We start from the raw sequence: 14,941 nt of genomic DNA on the forward strand, positions 1-14,941 counted from the left end.
TACAAATGAATAGTCTAGGCAGATTTTGGCGGGAATTAATGAGCGGCGGATGTCACGTCAAGCAAATGGAACAAACGCAACAGGTCTGAGGACTCTGGAGAGTCTGTCGCGTTAAAGATGGGGGCGTCTCGTGGTCCTAACATGGCGGTAATTAGACACGCTTTATTCTCAGTTTGATGTAATTTTCCATATGTCAATGTTTGTGTAGGGGTAGATGATGTGTAGAACCGAACAAAGATGTCGTGTCTGTGAACCTATTCAGTACCTTTCTAACTGTACGTCGCCATGACAACGTACTTTAACAATAATAGAGAACGCTCTTAGAGACCCGACATAAATTGCACGTGACATGTTCAGTTGCATGACTTGATCGTCATCCGCAGTAGCTTTCTCACCGAACTTCCATCAAAATTGTGTATATAGAAAGACATTGTCATATCTAATGGTCGTTTCTCAGGCAAGCCAAGATGTCACGTTCTACGGTATGAAATGAAGTCATTATAGAAGATAGCTAAAATAGAATATAAAAAATCTCGGGCGACGTCATATTGAATTCATGAAAGATTTAAGATGTTCCGGACTTCGGAGCTAAAAAGTACACAAGGCATATTGTCTTTTGAAGAGATAAATGACAAGGCTGTAACAATGATACCAAATAAGGGACTTGGGGGAAATGTGTTCTCAAATGTGGCGTCACTGTATGTGTCAACACGGTTATAATACGAGTTTAACACGAGTTACGGATGAATCACCAGTAGTATATAAAATAGGTCACTGACTGTCGGTATCCTATTGATGTTTCAGTCGTAACTCGTCTTAAACTCGTGTGATAGCAATCAGTGACGTGTTGGTATCCTGCTGGTGTTTCAGTCGTAACTCGTCTTAAACTCGTGTTATCACAATCAGTAACGTGTTGGTATCCTATTGGTGTTTCAGTCGTAACTCGTCTTAAACTCGTGTTATCACAATCAGTGACGTGTTGGTATCCTACTGGTGTTTCAGTCGTAACTCGTTTTAAACTCGTGTTATCACAATCAGTGACGTGTTGGTATCCTACTGGTGTTTCAGTCGTAACTCGTCTTAAACTTGTGTAATAGCAATCAGTGACGTGTTGGTATCCTACTGGTGTTTCAGTCGTAACTCGTCTTAAACTCGTGTTATCACAACTCGTGTTATCACAATCAGTAACGTGTTGATATCCTATTGGTGTTTCAGTAACTCGTCTTAACTCGTCTATCACAATTCGTGTTATCACAATCAGTGACGTGTTGGTATCCTACTGGTGTTTCAGTCGTAACTCGTCTTAAACTCGTGTTATCACAATCAGTAACGTGTTGGTATCCTACTGGTGTTTCAGTCGTAACTCGTCTTAAACTCGTGTTATCACAATCAGTAACGTGTTGGTATCCTACTGGTGACATTGTCGCTTTACTCGTGATAGAGTGTTAAACACGTGTTACCACATTAATAAGATTCCGTTCTAATATAAAGCTACATAGATATATATATGTCATGTGGAGAAAGAATATTTGTCACGTGTAAGAAAAAGTGTATGGATTCAGTTCCGCTTTCAAACTATCATTTCCTTTTCCATCTGTTTCCCTCTGTTATTGTCGATTTTTGTTATATCCTAAGGTGGTGATCCCTAGTAACCAACAAAATACTAACAATACAACAACACAATATAGCAATACTTTATGTGGGAAAAGGATATTGCTTTCTTAATTCGTCAGGTTTGTTGTTACATTTCTCTTGGGAATATGTGTCTTGGTCAAGGTTTCTAGGTCACCAAAAGGATTTATCTTCATGACTGCCCTAATTACATCCATACATTAGATGATGAAACCATCACCTCCTATTGAGTGAGAATGGGTGGCTTCAGTCCGAGGGTTGTCAAGTGATTGCCAGCTTAATAATCTTCCCTCGATGATTTGATCTGTTACCCTCTGACCTTGTATACATGTAATGCTGTTGTTTTGTCATTGCTGACGAAATGTCAATGGATTGTTGCTGTGGTATCAAATCATTGTCTCCTTACAGTCGTTATTTCGACATGAATATTCTCGTTATTACGTGTTACCCCATTGTTACGACTTCAGGTTTCTCGTTATTACAAGTTAGTTAGCTAAAAGCCGATTAGTACTACATAAAAATATTTTTAAAAAATCGTCTTATATAGCTCAAGTCGAAATAACGAGAAAACTTGCTTAATAACTCGTTATAACATGATAACGAAACTCGTTATAACGAGATAAGTTTTATTTCTCTTATGCTACTAATCGGCTTCAGTATTATTATGTGTAAAATTAAATGCGTAAAGCGCCTTGAGGCGCAGGAATCGTCACTGTTCATACACCGTCCACGTGTTTTTGTTTACACACAATACGCTTCGTCTTGCACTTGAACAAGGAAAACGGTATAGGAGAAAAATAATCATTCGCTTCCTTAATGGTGAGATGGGGATCTCAACCCTCGGGGGACGATTACTGAGCTATCAAATTCTCGGCAAGTCTCGTGTTTGACAAGTAAATAATCCCCTTGGGTTTGAATCCGATATTTCACTATAAAGGGGGATAACAGATTCTATTTAATCTCACCCTTACGATAACTTTGATACGTGTACCTGTCCAAGTAAGGAGAAAGATTCGTATACACAATATCATACAAATAAACACGTATATACAAACCACTAAACATCAATTAACCAGAATGTGTACTCCATTAAAAATATCAGATGTGTTTTTTTTTAAATCATTGTTTAAAACACTCTAACATTATTTATGATCCCATATTAACCTGCACAGACATGCAAACAGTTCCATGTCTTGTTCAAGAAAGTGTCTATATATAGATTTCACTTTTAAACCTATAGGAAATGTTTTCCTTCAACCTGATCAATACGACGATAATTTACTATGGCCTTGTAATGCTCCCGACAAAAGCTGGTTTATGTACGGAGACGCCATCTTTACTATATATACGCTGTTGCTCTAGCATTAAATTTTATATATCAACCAGACTACAGGGGAAATTGATTTTAAAAGTAACTATCTGGGAAACGTGCCTTAACATACTGTCAATTTGTGACTATATTTGAAATTAGAAATATGAGTTTAAATAATTAATGTGAATTGCTATTTCCTCTATATTCGTAGTCATAGTGATGAAATGATCATGTGACCTGTCACCATGTACAGTACTGCAGCACGTACGTCTACGCAATTATATATTTACGAAGACGAAAACACAAAATACTGCTCATTAAAACTGAGAAAACATGAACTATCGACATTGTAAAAGATAAAACAAAATCAACAACAACTCATCATACTCCAGTAAACAATCATTTGGTCTAGCACCAAATGACTCAGAACTTTGACAACTGCTTTATTAGTCGTCACATCCGGTACTGCACATGGAAAAGGTATTTGATGGCATCCATGCTTTTGTAGGGATTCAATGGAGTTAATAAAAATCTCTTCGTCCGGTAATTTTGTTCAACATAACAAATACTTCTTAAGGAAAGAAATGCAATGTTAGTAGAATTTTCTTACCAAGATTACGAAAAAAAATTATTCACTTTTTAGCTAAGTCTTTTCTTCTGGAAAAGAAAATATTTTTTGTTTTAGCTGGTAAGTATTCATCATTCACGTTATCGCTAAGTATTGCATATCAGTATCATAGCACTGTATATTCTAATTATTTCGGTGAAAATAAAAAGATTTTAAAAGATTTTTTTTTTCATTTTACTTTGGAAACTTTGCTGATTATGTTCAAAATACATTTTTGTCTTTTCATTTTTATGATACTGTATTACATACTAGGGTAAGATTGATATGTCCTTATAACTTGCAACTTTCAGAAAGACAATTACCATCCACGCCATGTAACAGACGATCACACTGTATAAGAGAACACATGCTATCTTTCCATTTCCTCGCGCTGAGTAAATTTGTAATATATGGTGCCTTTTGTTCAATTTTCTAAAAAGCCTCTTAAAAACCATAAGTGATGTCGGAATATTCACATGTTCTAACAAACAGTCGGATATTTGTTTTCTCTTGAAACATTCCCGCCATTACTATTTGTGTTAGGAACAAGAAAAAGTCTCTTAGATCTTGTGCGCTTTTGATTTTAACAGCCAACTGTTCTTATGGTAACCTATTAACTCGCCGAAGGTGTTTATTCTCCATAGGGAGCATCGTCTGTCAGTGCAAGAAAATGGTGCTATTCAAGTCTGTCAATACACTCGTGTAAGGAGGTGAACCACAGGTACATTGTACTAGTCTCGTCTGTCAATACACTCCTGTAAGGAGGTGAACCACAGGTACATTGTACTAGTCTCGTCTGTCAATACACTCCTGTAAGGAGGTGAACCACAGGTACATTGTACTAGTCTCGTCTGTCAATACACTCATGTAAGGAGGTGAACCACAGGTACATTGTACTAGTCTCGTCTGTCAATACACACATGTAAGGAGGTGAACCACAGGTACATTGTACTAGTCTCGTCTGTCAATACACTCATGTAAGTGAACCACAGGTACATTGTACTAGTCTCGTCTGTCAATACACTCATGTAAGTGAACCACAGGTACATTGTACTAGTCTCGTCTGTCAATACACTCATGTAAGTGAACCACAGGTACATTGTACTAGTCTCGTCTGTCAATACACTCATGTAAGGAGGTGAACCACAGGTACATTGTACTAGTCTCGTCTGTCAATACACTCATGTAAGGAGGTGAACCACAGGTACATTGTACTAGTCCCGTCTGTCAATACACTCATGTAAGGAGGTGAACCACAGGTACATTGTACTAGTCTCGTCTGTCAATACACTCATGTAAGGAGGTGAACCACAGGTACATTGTACTAGTCTCGTCTGTCAATACACTCATGTAAGGAGGTGAACCACAGGTACATTGTACTAGTCTCGTCTGTCAATACACTCATGTAAGGAGGTGAACCACAGGTACATTGTACTAGTCTCGTTTGTCAATACACTCATGTAAGGAGGTGAACCATAGGTACATTGTACTAGTCTCGTCTGTCAATACACTCATGTAAGGAGGTGAACCACAGGTACATTGTACTAGTCTCGTCTGTCAATACACTCATGTAAGGAGGTGAACCACAGGTACATCGTACTAGTCTCGTCTGTCAATCATGTAAGGTCAATACACTCATGGTGAACCACAGGTACATTGTACTAGTCTCGTCTGTCAATACACTCATGTAAGGAGGTGAACCACAGGTCGTCTGTCAATACACATTGTACTAGTCTCGTCTGTCAATACACTCATGTAAGGAGGTGAACCACAGGTACATTGTACTAGTCTCGTCTGTCAATGAACCACAGGTACATTGTACTAGTCTGAGTAAGGAGGTGAACCACAGGTACATTGTACTAGTCTCGTCTGTCAATACACTCATGTAAGGAGGTGAACCACAGGTACATTGTACTAGTCTCGTCTGTCAATACACTCATGTAAGGAGGTGAACCACAGGTACATTGTACTAGTCTCGTCTGTCAATACACTCATGTAAGGAGGTGAACCACAGGTACATTGTACTAGTCTCGTCTGTCAATACACTCATGTAAGGAGGTGAACCACAGGTACATTGTACTAGTTTCGTCTGTCAATACACTCATGTAAGGAGGTGAACCACAGGTACATCGTACTAGTCTCGTCTGTCAATACTCTCATGTTAGGGGGTGAACCACAGGTACATTGTACTAGTCCCGTCTGTCAATACACTCATGTAAGGAGGTGAACCACAGGTACATTGTACTAGTCTCGTCTGTCAATACACTCATGTAAGGAGGTGAACCACAGGTACATTGTACTAGTCTCGTCTGTCAATACACTCGTACTAGTCTAGTCTGCCCAAACACTCATGTAAGTGAACAACAGGTACATTGTACTAGTCCCGTCTGTCAATACACTCATGTAAGGAGGTGAACCACAGGTACATTGTACTAGTCTCGTCTGTCAATACACTCATGTAAGGAGGTGAACCACAGGTACATCGTACTAGTCTCGTCTGTCAATACTCTCATGTTAGGGGTGAACCACAGGTACATTGTACTAGTCTCGTCTGTCAATACACTCATGTAAGGAGGTGAACCACAGGTACATTGTACTAGTCTCGTTTGTCAATACACTCATGTAAGGAGGTGAACCATAGGTACATTGTACTAGTCTCGTCTGTCAATACTCTCATGTTAGGGGGTGAACCACAGGTACATCGTACTAGTCTCGTCTGTCAATACTCTCATGTTAGGGGGTGAACCACAGGTACATGGTACTAATCTCGTCTGTCAATACCCTCATGTATGTGAACCACAGGTACATTGTACTAGTCTCGTCTGTCAATACCCTCATGTATGTGAACCACAGGTACATTGTACTAGTCTCGTCTGTCAATACCCTCAAGTAAGGAGGTGAACCAATGAAACACCCAGAATTCGAGATACCTGTGAATGTTCACTAAACCAAGATATTTCCCTGGAAGAGGTCTGATTCGACAGGTAAATAGGTTTTCCTGTAATTCGGTATAGAACTTATTTTTAATTATGCCATAAAACTGTCGCCAGACTTCGTCAAACATTGTTGTCAAATATCAGATAATCGGAAAGTCATATGACAGTGAATAAGACCTTGAATCCCTATAAACTACCTTTAAAAACACGTTCACAGACATGTACATAATTCAACTTCAGTTCCAATTTGTGGAAATTTCGATCCATATCCTGTGAAATATAGCAGCTTAGATTTAAATCTCCTGTTACACATTATTAATGAAGTCGCCATTTTGGCACGATGAAATTGAAATTGGTGTACCCAGAATAACGTGACAATTAATGCCGAATTTTCATGAGTTTGAGCAATCAACGCCGAGTTTACAAAAGTTTATGTTGCCATGAATCAAAATTTCCGGCGAAAACTGTGTACCGGAAGTTTAAATACGACCTGCATTTCAAAATGTACAAGGTAATCAGGAAATGGCTTCTCAAACACTGCACTGAAGTCAAATCGTTTGCATGTCATGTGAAGTGTTCTCGAAGCTTATTTGTATGGATTCTGTGTCTGATTTCTCTGCCAGACGACTTTCCGACATAAATTTTACCATGTTTGATGCAGTCTGGCGACAGTTTTAGGGCATAAACCATATAACAAATAACAAATAATAAAAATCATCTGTCGATCCAGATCACAACCAGACTCCTCGAACGGTTTAGTGACAAACACAAGATTCTCTAAATGAGGTCGTTTCTCTGGGTCGATTGAGTTTCACACCAAAACGAGATTAGTGCTTGAGAGTGAACCCGGTAGATGTTTAAGGCAAGCAACAACAGCAAATATTGTGTCTCTTGACCGAAGTTCAATCTTACACTTAGCATTTTCTCTATAATGAACCTATAAATAGCGCGTTAACCGACTTTAGGTGACCTAATTCTGTTTACTTCTAAATTTCTCAATGTTATATTCATTCCGCCGGTATCAAGGTTCGACCACCTCTGTAAAACATAACGGCCTTTATTCACAGAAATTTAATCAGAAGCCAGTGAAAAGTTAACATTACAAACTGTTCGTGTGAAGTTATATTTCCCTGAAAAACTATTCCATAATGAGTTAAATAGAGCTAATTAGCTGAGTCCCAAAGCCGTTGCCTTTACAGGAAAGCGTTGATTACATCGTTCATAGCTTCGTGTTGAATTTCCAATTACTTCAATGAAAAATTTGCTTTTGTCGGAGCGCCAGCTGGGGTTTTGCTGTAGTTTATAGCTAGTTCCTATAATTTACACGACGCATTTCATTCGATAAATAAATTCACCACAAGAAAATGTTATCTCGTGTGTCAGAAAACAGGCCTGGTTATATATCCAATGATGCATTTTCAAGAGGTATGTATTGTTCAATCTGATTTTCTGTTTCATTGCCCGAGAAAACATGCCTGTATTTCTTGGTTAAGGATAACAACCAAGGATAAACATTATACGTTTTTAATCGTATCGAGGGAACAGATTAATGTTTATAAGATTCGTGTGCATCGACCATTTCAGTAAAACGAAAGGAAGAAAATATCGGTAAATAAACTTGAAATTGTAGTCAAAATTCAAAATCGATGAAATGAGATTAAAAATTCATAAGGAGAAAAAGACCAGGCGTCCGTAAATGTAAACCTTTTCCGCTAAATCGACCATCACCTTGGTCAACTGGAATATGTTAATATCACGTTATTCAATGAGAAAATTGTAAACAACGACGAAACCACAAGACACATTAACGGGTCTAACTTAATATCACACAACAAAATAAAATATTTACAAATGAGGTCACGGTGGTGACCAAAATTATGTCACATTAATATATGTAGCTATCGACGTCTTTTTTTATCTAAATAATGATATTGGGAACAAAGACTTCAACATCGAAACAACTTTGACATGTAAATACCATAGGCTAAGAAAGAGGGATGTTACTATCTAAAATGGGAAAGTTGACTCTCATATATCATACAACATGACAGCCAAATGTTATATTCGCTGTCAGAAAAAGGTGGAGATTAGCGATATATGAAGAAGAGTTTGTCATGTTCTTTATCTTTGATGGACATGACTAATACATTTCTTGTTGTTGAAAGACATTTCACAAATCGAAGGACTATGAATGATTTTTGCTCTCTGCTTTGATACGTTCTTCTATCTAAGTCAAGTTGTTTACTATATACGGTTACATATGTCGATAAACACCAACCAATGACTGCCATACTGCCCTATGATGACGCATGCTTACACGGTCTCTGGTTTAACCAAAGGACACATTGGTTGTACTACAGTTTTCTACACATTCGAATCATGCCTTATGTGTTTCAATGCATTTTAAGCTACTTAAACTCAAATCACATTTATCAAACTAATATACAACAAAACATCACTATGCGTTGCATAGCAAACGCAATTTACTTAACATCCATAAGCGTTACGATGACACAAAAACTAGTTGACTAAGTTTGAGAGGTTCGTTTTGCTAATGTCATAGTGAACTACATTTTTCGTATCAGCGATATTACCACGATAGAAAGAGTACATCGAACGATAGTACACGATAGTGTAGAATATAGAGTTTGAAGAGAGTGCACACAGTGAACAATATTATATGATATATTGAGAGTAGTACCACGAGAATGTTTAGAGTTAACATCAAAGTTGTGTCATCTGGAACGAATATGAATGCCACACTATATCGTTCAATAAGGAAACAAATGCCTCATTTATTTTTAACGTTGTGACGATAGCTACTTCTCCTTGGTAATCATAAAGAATGATAATATGGTGACAGAAGATGTGCTTTTATCCACAGTAGTGAGAGCAGGAAAGTTTCGTGCAACGAAAATGTCTCTGTGGTGCCTGATTGCTCTCACTACATACACTCTAGGATAGAAGTCAGGAACCACCCATACCTTAGAGTGGGCTTAATTTTGCTCTCTGTATTTAAGAACCTTATAAGATTATTCGATTATTCAACAGGATATACAGGAATGTTTTTGGCTTTTTACGAAACACAGCCGACAGGAAATTAACTTTATGGAACCGGAAGTACTGTATCATGTTAAAAGACGTGCTCAAAAATGCATTCCCCAAGTCCAGAACAAATGTTTTACTCAAACTGCCTCTTATTGTCACCAAATCACCAAATCATGTTACTTGATATAAGACTAACTAATCAACGAGTGTTATTGGGTGTGAAAATATCAGTATCGCCTCTAGTGCAATTCTTGCACTCGTCGACCGATACCATTGACTAGACGCCGAAGCTTGTACTGAGGAAACCCCTGTCACTTCTGAATCAATGCTGCACGTAATTCTCCAATTGTTTGTCAAATTTGGATCCACGTGCTTTGACTTCTTGTCAGAGAAAATCCCATACTTGCTTAATTGGAATCATTCTTGGTGACACTGAAGGTCACGGGAGCATCTCTATAACTTTTTGTCGGAGATAGTCTTATGCTTGGCCCTGTGTGTTTTTTTTGCATTGCCGTCTATAACTAAAAGCCGATATGCCAATGGATGCGCGTAAAAATGCGCAACAACCAAAGGTAGAAGGATCTTACCACGATATCTATGCCCATTCAGATTAATATAAAGCATGCAAGTGAAGGTCACGGTTTAGAGAAAAGCATCACCTAAACACTAACACCGCCATCATCAAATCAAATACTGCTTGTGCCTTCCAGTCAACAGATGAAGTTTTAATGGTTGGTAAGAGCAATGTCGACTATTGTTCATTGACCTTCCACTGTCCTCTGAGCCTGTTGGCAGTGGCGGATGGGGTTCGCCTGTCTACTAGGATATACAGAAGTGTCTATCTGTAGTCTTTGATGTCTATCAGACCTGGGACGCTCGTCGACACGAGTTCAGACGCTGCATTAACCGAAATTAGACAAAAAAGGAATGACATTGAAATGTGCAGCAACTTGCCTGTATGCCATACCACATCGAATCATTCCAGAAGCTTGCCATCAGCTTTTGACCATTTTCGACATGCCATTTTTAAATATAGTACGATCACGTGCATGGTTTAAGCAGCAGTAATACATGTGCAGACGCTGCTTTAGGTGGCAAAGCAAGCTTTTTAGTGTTAGTGTACGGGTACTCGCTTGGTGGCATATGGCACCAAACAGAAAAGGAGACAAGGGATACGACAAGGCTTATTCTAACAAACAAAAAATTAATTTTGATTCAAAGTTTTCTGATTGAAATTGAGTCCTTACCTTGTGGCCAAGACTAAGACTAAGAAATACAGTGTAACATGTTTACATATACATATATGTATATCTAAATCACAATAGGCAGGTCTCGATTGTCAACATTGAATTATTAGATTCAACAACTATTCCAACGAGACCAAATATTTCATTGGAGATAGCATTCGTCTCAAACACCGACAAGTGAAGATTTTTGTGGAATTCCATTGGATAAATCTGACACACAGTTACATCACATCCCTTGATCAGTCTCGCTTTGTAACATTTTATTTATTGTTCTACTATATCAACCTGAAAAGGAGTTAGTGGGGTATGGTTGGTGTCAGAGTAGATATATATAAACCACTGTCACCTTGTCCTGGTGAAGGCCCTGACCTACCAGTGAATTGTAGATCAAAAAGGCTTAAGCTGTCATTCTTTATTGAACTACAGAGAGAAATGTACTCGGTAATATGGTGTAAAATCGTGATAAAGACGGGAAGCTATGTTTGAGACGAATGGTCTTCACAACATTCATGGTTATATGGCAACCGTTGTGTGTGTGTGGTTTTTATCTGAATAAATTGTGTTATTGACAGAAAGACGGAATTTTTTTCATATTTTAAATGTGTCTCCGTAATATATAAGATTGTCCAACTAAGATCCGGTACAGGCAAAAAAATCTTAACACGACGAACTAAAGTACAGACAAAAATGTTCATCACATTAAACTGTGGTATAGACACACATATGTACAGTCAGACAGAGGAAAAAGCTAGCTCGGAAGAGAAATGCAGAAGAGCGTAGATTATACACATAACGTAGACGGTTATGGACGAAAGGCTACATTTCTTCATCCTGCCTCACATCAATAATGTAGAACATCCGCAAAGAACAAAATTGATGTTAAAAAATGACAAAGAAATCAAACAAAAGCAAATCTTTCCAATATTTACCATACAAAAAATAGAATAAAGGTCCATATTTACCGAATACGGGTGTTGACAAATTTACCGGGTTAGTGTGTTGACACATTTACCGCGAAAGGCTGCTAACACATTTACCGGGCAAGGGTGTTGACACGCGTAAGGTTGCTAACCCATTTACCTGGTAAGGATGTTGACACGCGTAAGGTTGCTAACCCATTTACCTGGTAAGGGTGTTGACAAGCGTAAGGTTGCTAACCCATTTACCGGATAAAAGTGTTAACACGTTTTCCGGGTAAGGGTGTTAACCCATTTACCGAGTAAGGTTGCTAACGCATTTACCGGGTTAGTGTGATGACACATTTACCGGAAAGGCTGCTAACACATTTACCGGGTAATGGTGTGGACACGCGTAAGGTTGCTAACCCTTTTACCGGGTAAGGGTGTTGACACGCGTAAGGTTGCTAACCCATTTACCGGATAAGGGTGTTGACACGCGTAAGGTTGCTAACCCATTTACCGGATAAGGGTGTTGACACGCGTAAGGTTGCTAACCCTTTTACCTGGTAAGGGTGTAGACAAGCGTACGGTCGCTAAAACATTTATCGGGAAATTGTGTTGACACATTTACTGGGTAAGGTTGCTAAAACATTTACCGGATAAGGGTGTTGACACGTGTTAGGTTGCTAACACATTTTACCGGGTAAGGGTGATGAATTAATGAAGTCAGAAAAAGAAATGTCATAATTCTGACAGCAAAATAAAGAAGGAAAACATGAAACTGATTCGACTTACTAACGAGGTCACGTGGTCAGATATTTGATTACATTAACATCCACGACGGAAGTTCATTTAGTATACGAGCACTAGAAGAACATCGTCTTATCTTTAATCAGATGAGTAAGTTTGGAGTATTCAAAATAAACGTTATTACTGCAGTCTTACCAATATCTGTTCAGCGATAATGATCAAACGCTACTAGAGTAGTCCACTGATACAAACACTGTTAATGTGTAGTTATACCAAATGTGTACACAACGTTAATGTGTAATTATACTAAATGTGTACACACCGTCAATGTGTAGTTATACCAAATGTGTACACACCGTAAATGTGTAGTTATACCAAATGTGTACACCTGTTAATGTGTAATTACATCAAATATTTGCACCTGATAATGTGTAATTACATCAAATGTATACACCTGTTAATGTGTAATTACATCAAATATTTACACCTGTTAATGTGTAATTACATCAAATGAATACACCTGTTAATGTGTAATTACATCAAATGAATACACCTGTTAATGTGTAATTACATCAAATGTATACACCTGTTAATGTGTGATCACATCCAAGTTTAACACACCGAAAATGTGTAATAATTCATACCAATGTATACACAGCATTAATGTGTAATCACACCATGTTTTCACACATTTCATTCAGAATCTCGACCAAATGTACACACCGATAATTTATAATCCCACTCTATGTATATAGAAAATAATATGTAATAATCACTGCCATTGTGTAAACACTGTTAATGTGTCATTGCTCCTCATGTTTACAAAACGTTCGCCCCCATGGGAACATACTGTTAATGTATTATTCTAACCAGACTTGTATAATGGCTGTTATACAGTAACAAAATAAATATGACGAAGGCTGGGTTTGTTACAGCGACAGATATTTGTGTAAGGGAGACAAACAGTTTAAATGAGAAATAGTTTTGTTACAAATGACAAAAAAAAAGTATTTAGGACGACGGCAGATAACCACTACACATAACAAGAATAGAGTAAATAGCGTTCAACCAGCATCATGAGTTGGAATTTGTCTCGGTCATTCGGTTGTGAAATGGAGATAATGTTTATGTCGTAACCATTTTTTCTGGCGCAAAACAAAAGTCGAAAGAGATTTCATAAATCATATTCTGATATATCTGAAACTATATAGTAGTAGCAACAGGTCGTACAAAAAGGCTTTGATGTTGAGTGAAGTAAGATACTAGTTAGGATCAAGCACGTGCATCGCACAGGTGTAAAACGTACATGCGTCTACGTATCAGTGCAGACTTACCGTATGTAAACAGAAGTGTTAATGACAGCAGGTACAAACTCCGTAATTCCATAATTCCTGTGTACAATAGGCAGTTATGTGTTACGGTGGCTCACAGCCACTGAATCACGCTACACTACACTGCAGAATGGAGCGAATCTGTGACGAGCTATTTAGACCTCGCCTGACACATGCCCGACCTAGGAAACTAATTAGATTTGCACATTTCTCTGTAGATCGTGCTTATATTGACTAAACTCACGTTCGCTCTCTCGTGCTCTCTATCTATAATGGACAATCCTTAACGTACATGTGGTTGACAGTTGGAGTACGGGAGTTGAACGAAATCTTGTTTCCACCAAATAGTCATCAGCGTCATTGGAATTAACTTTGCAGTCTAAAGTTTCCCTAAAACAACGGCACAGATATGTGGTTTGTAATTAAGTTGTCTGAGAACATCGCTCCCCTACAGGAAATATTGGACAGAGTGACTAATTCCATTCCGCCTCTTTGGTAAGCCTCACTGTCGCGCATTCCTAGTCTCTGGTCAATTTCACTGTGTTTTGATACATACAAATGTATATTGTATATTTCAAAGCCTTACAACACATACATGTAAAGGCATCTCTGCGATTTGGTTTAGACGTTTCTGCTGGACGAATCCCACCAGTGTTTATAGAGGAGATTTAACAGTACATCGACGGCTTATTCATGGGGTTTGGCGTGGAACGAATTTGAAACTGATTTTGAGATGTAGTATTTCCGTCCCCTTGGGACGTGTTAGATGTGAAGGCATTTGACATGTGCCTCTGTCACGTTGGACGGGGCGGTACCCAGGGGACAATATGGTACATAGTACGTGAAGCTAACAAACATTTAATCGATTTTTCATTTTATAGAAAATATTTTGAAGAAGGAAATCAATGTCCGATTATGTGATGTTTCTTGTTGATAGTCCGTCGTTCATGTTGTCATTGGGGAATTTAATCTCGGCGTAGAATAGGCAAGGGAGATATGGAGATAGAAATTAGGAATCAGACATGAAGGCGAGCGAACCACTAGCTACAGTCAATAAAAACAAACAGCAACCTAAACAATCGACGATAAAAGTGTCATGCAATTATGCCGGTGTAAAACTGTGTTGATACAAGCCATTACGGCAATGAACAGCGCAATATCTCCGGGATCACCATCAAC

At 38.3% G+C, this 14,941-nt stretch overlaps 1 protein-coding gene across 1 annotated transcript in view; it reads right to left on the minus strand.

Annotated features, from left to right (window-relative positions):
- LOC132544641 (protein lev-9-like) overlaps positions 1-14,256 on the minus strand; it is a 39,268-nt gene extending 25,012 nt beyond the window's left edge. The window contains exon 1 of the mRNA XM_060208262.1: positions 13,766-14,256. Within this exon, the coding sequence (XP_060064245.1) occupies positions 13,766-13,817 (52 nt within the window). The 5' untranslated portion in view covers positions 13,818-14,256. The remainder of the gene's footprint in view (positions 1-13,765) is intronic.
- Between the last annotated feature and the right edge of the window lie 685 nt (positions 14,257-14,941).

The sequence above is a fragment of the Ylistrum balloti genome, unplaced genomic scaffold (genome assembly GCF_031769215.1).
Source record: "Ylistrum balloti isolate Yb309-2 unplaced genomic scaffold, AGI_CSIRO_Ybal_v1 Utg369806, whole genome shotgun sequence".
Taxonomy (NCBI): Eukaryota; Metazoa; Mollusca; class Bivalvia; order Pectinida; family Pectinidae; genus Ylistrum; species Ylistrum balloti.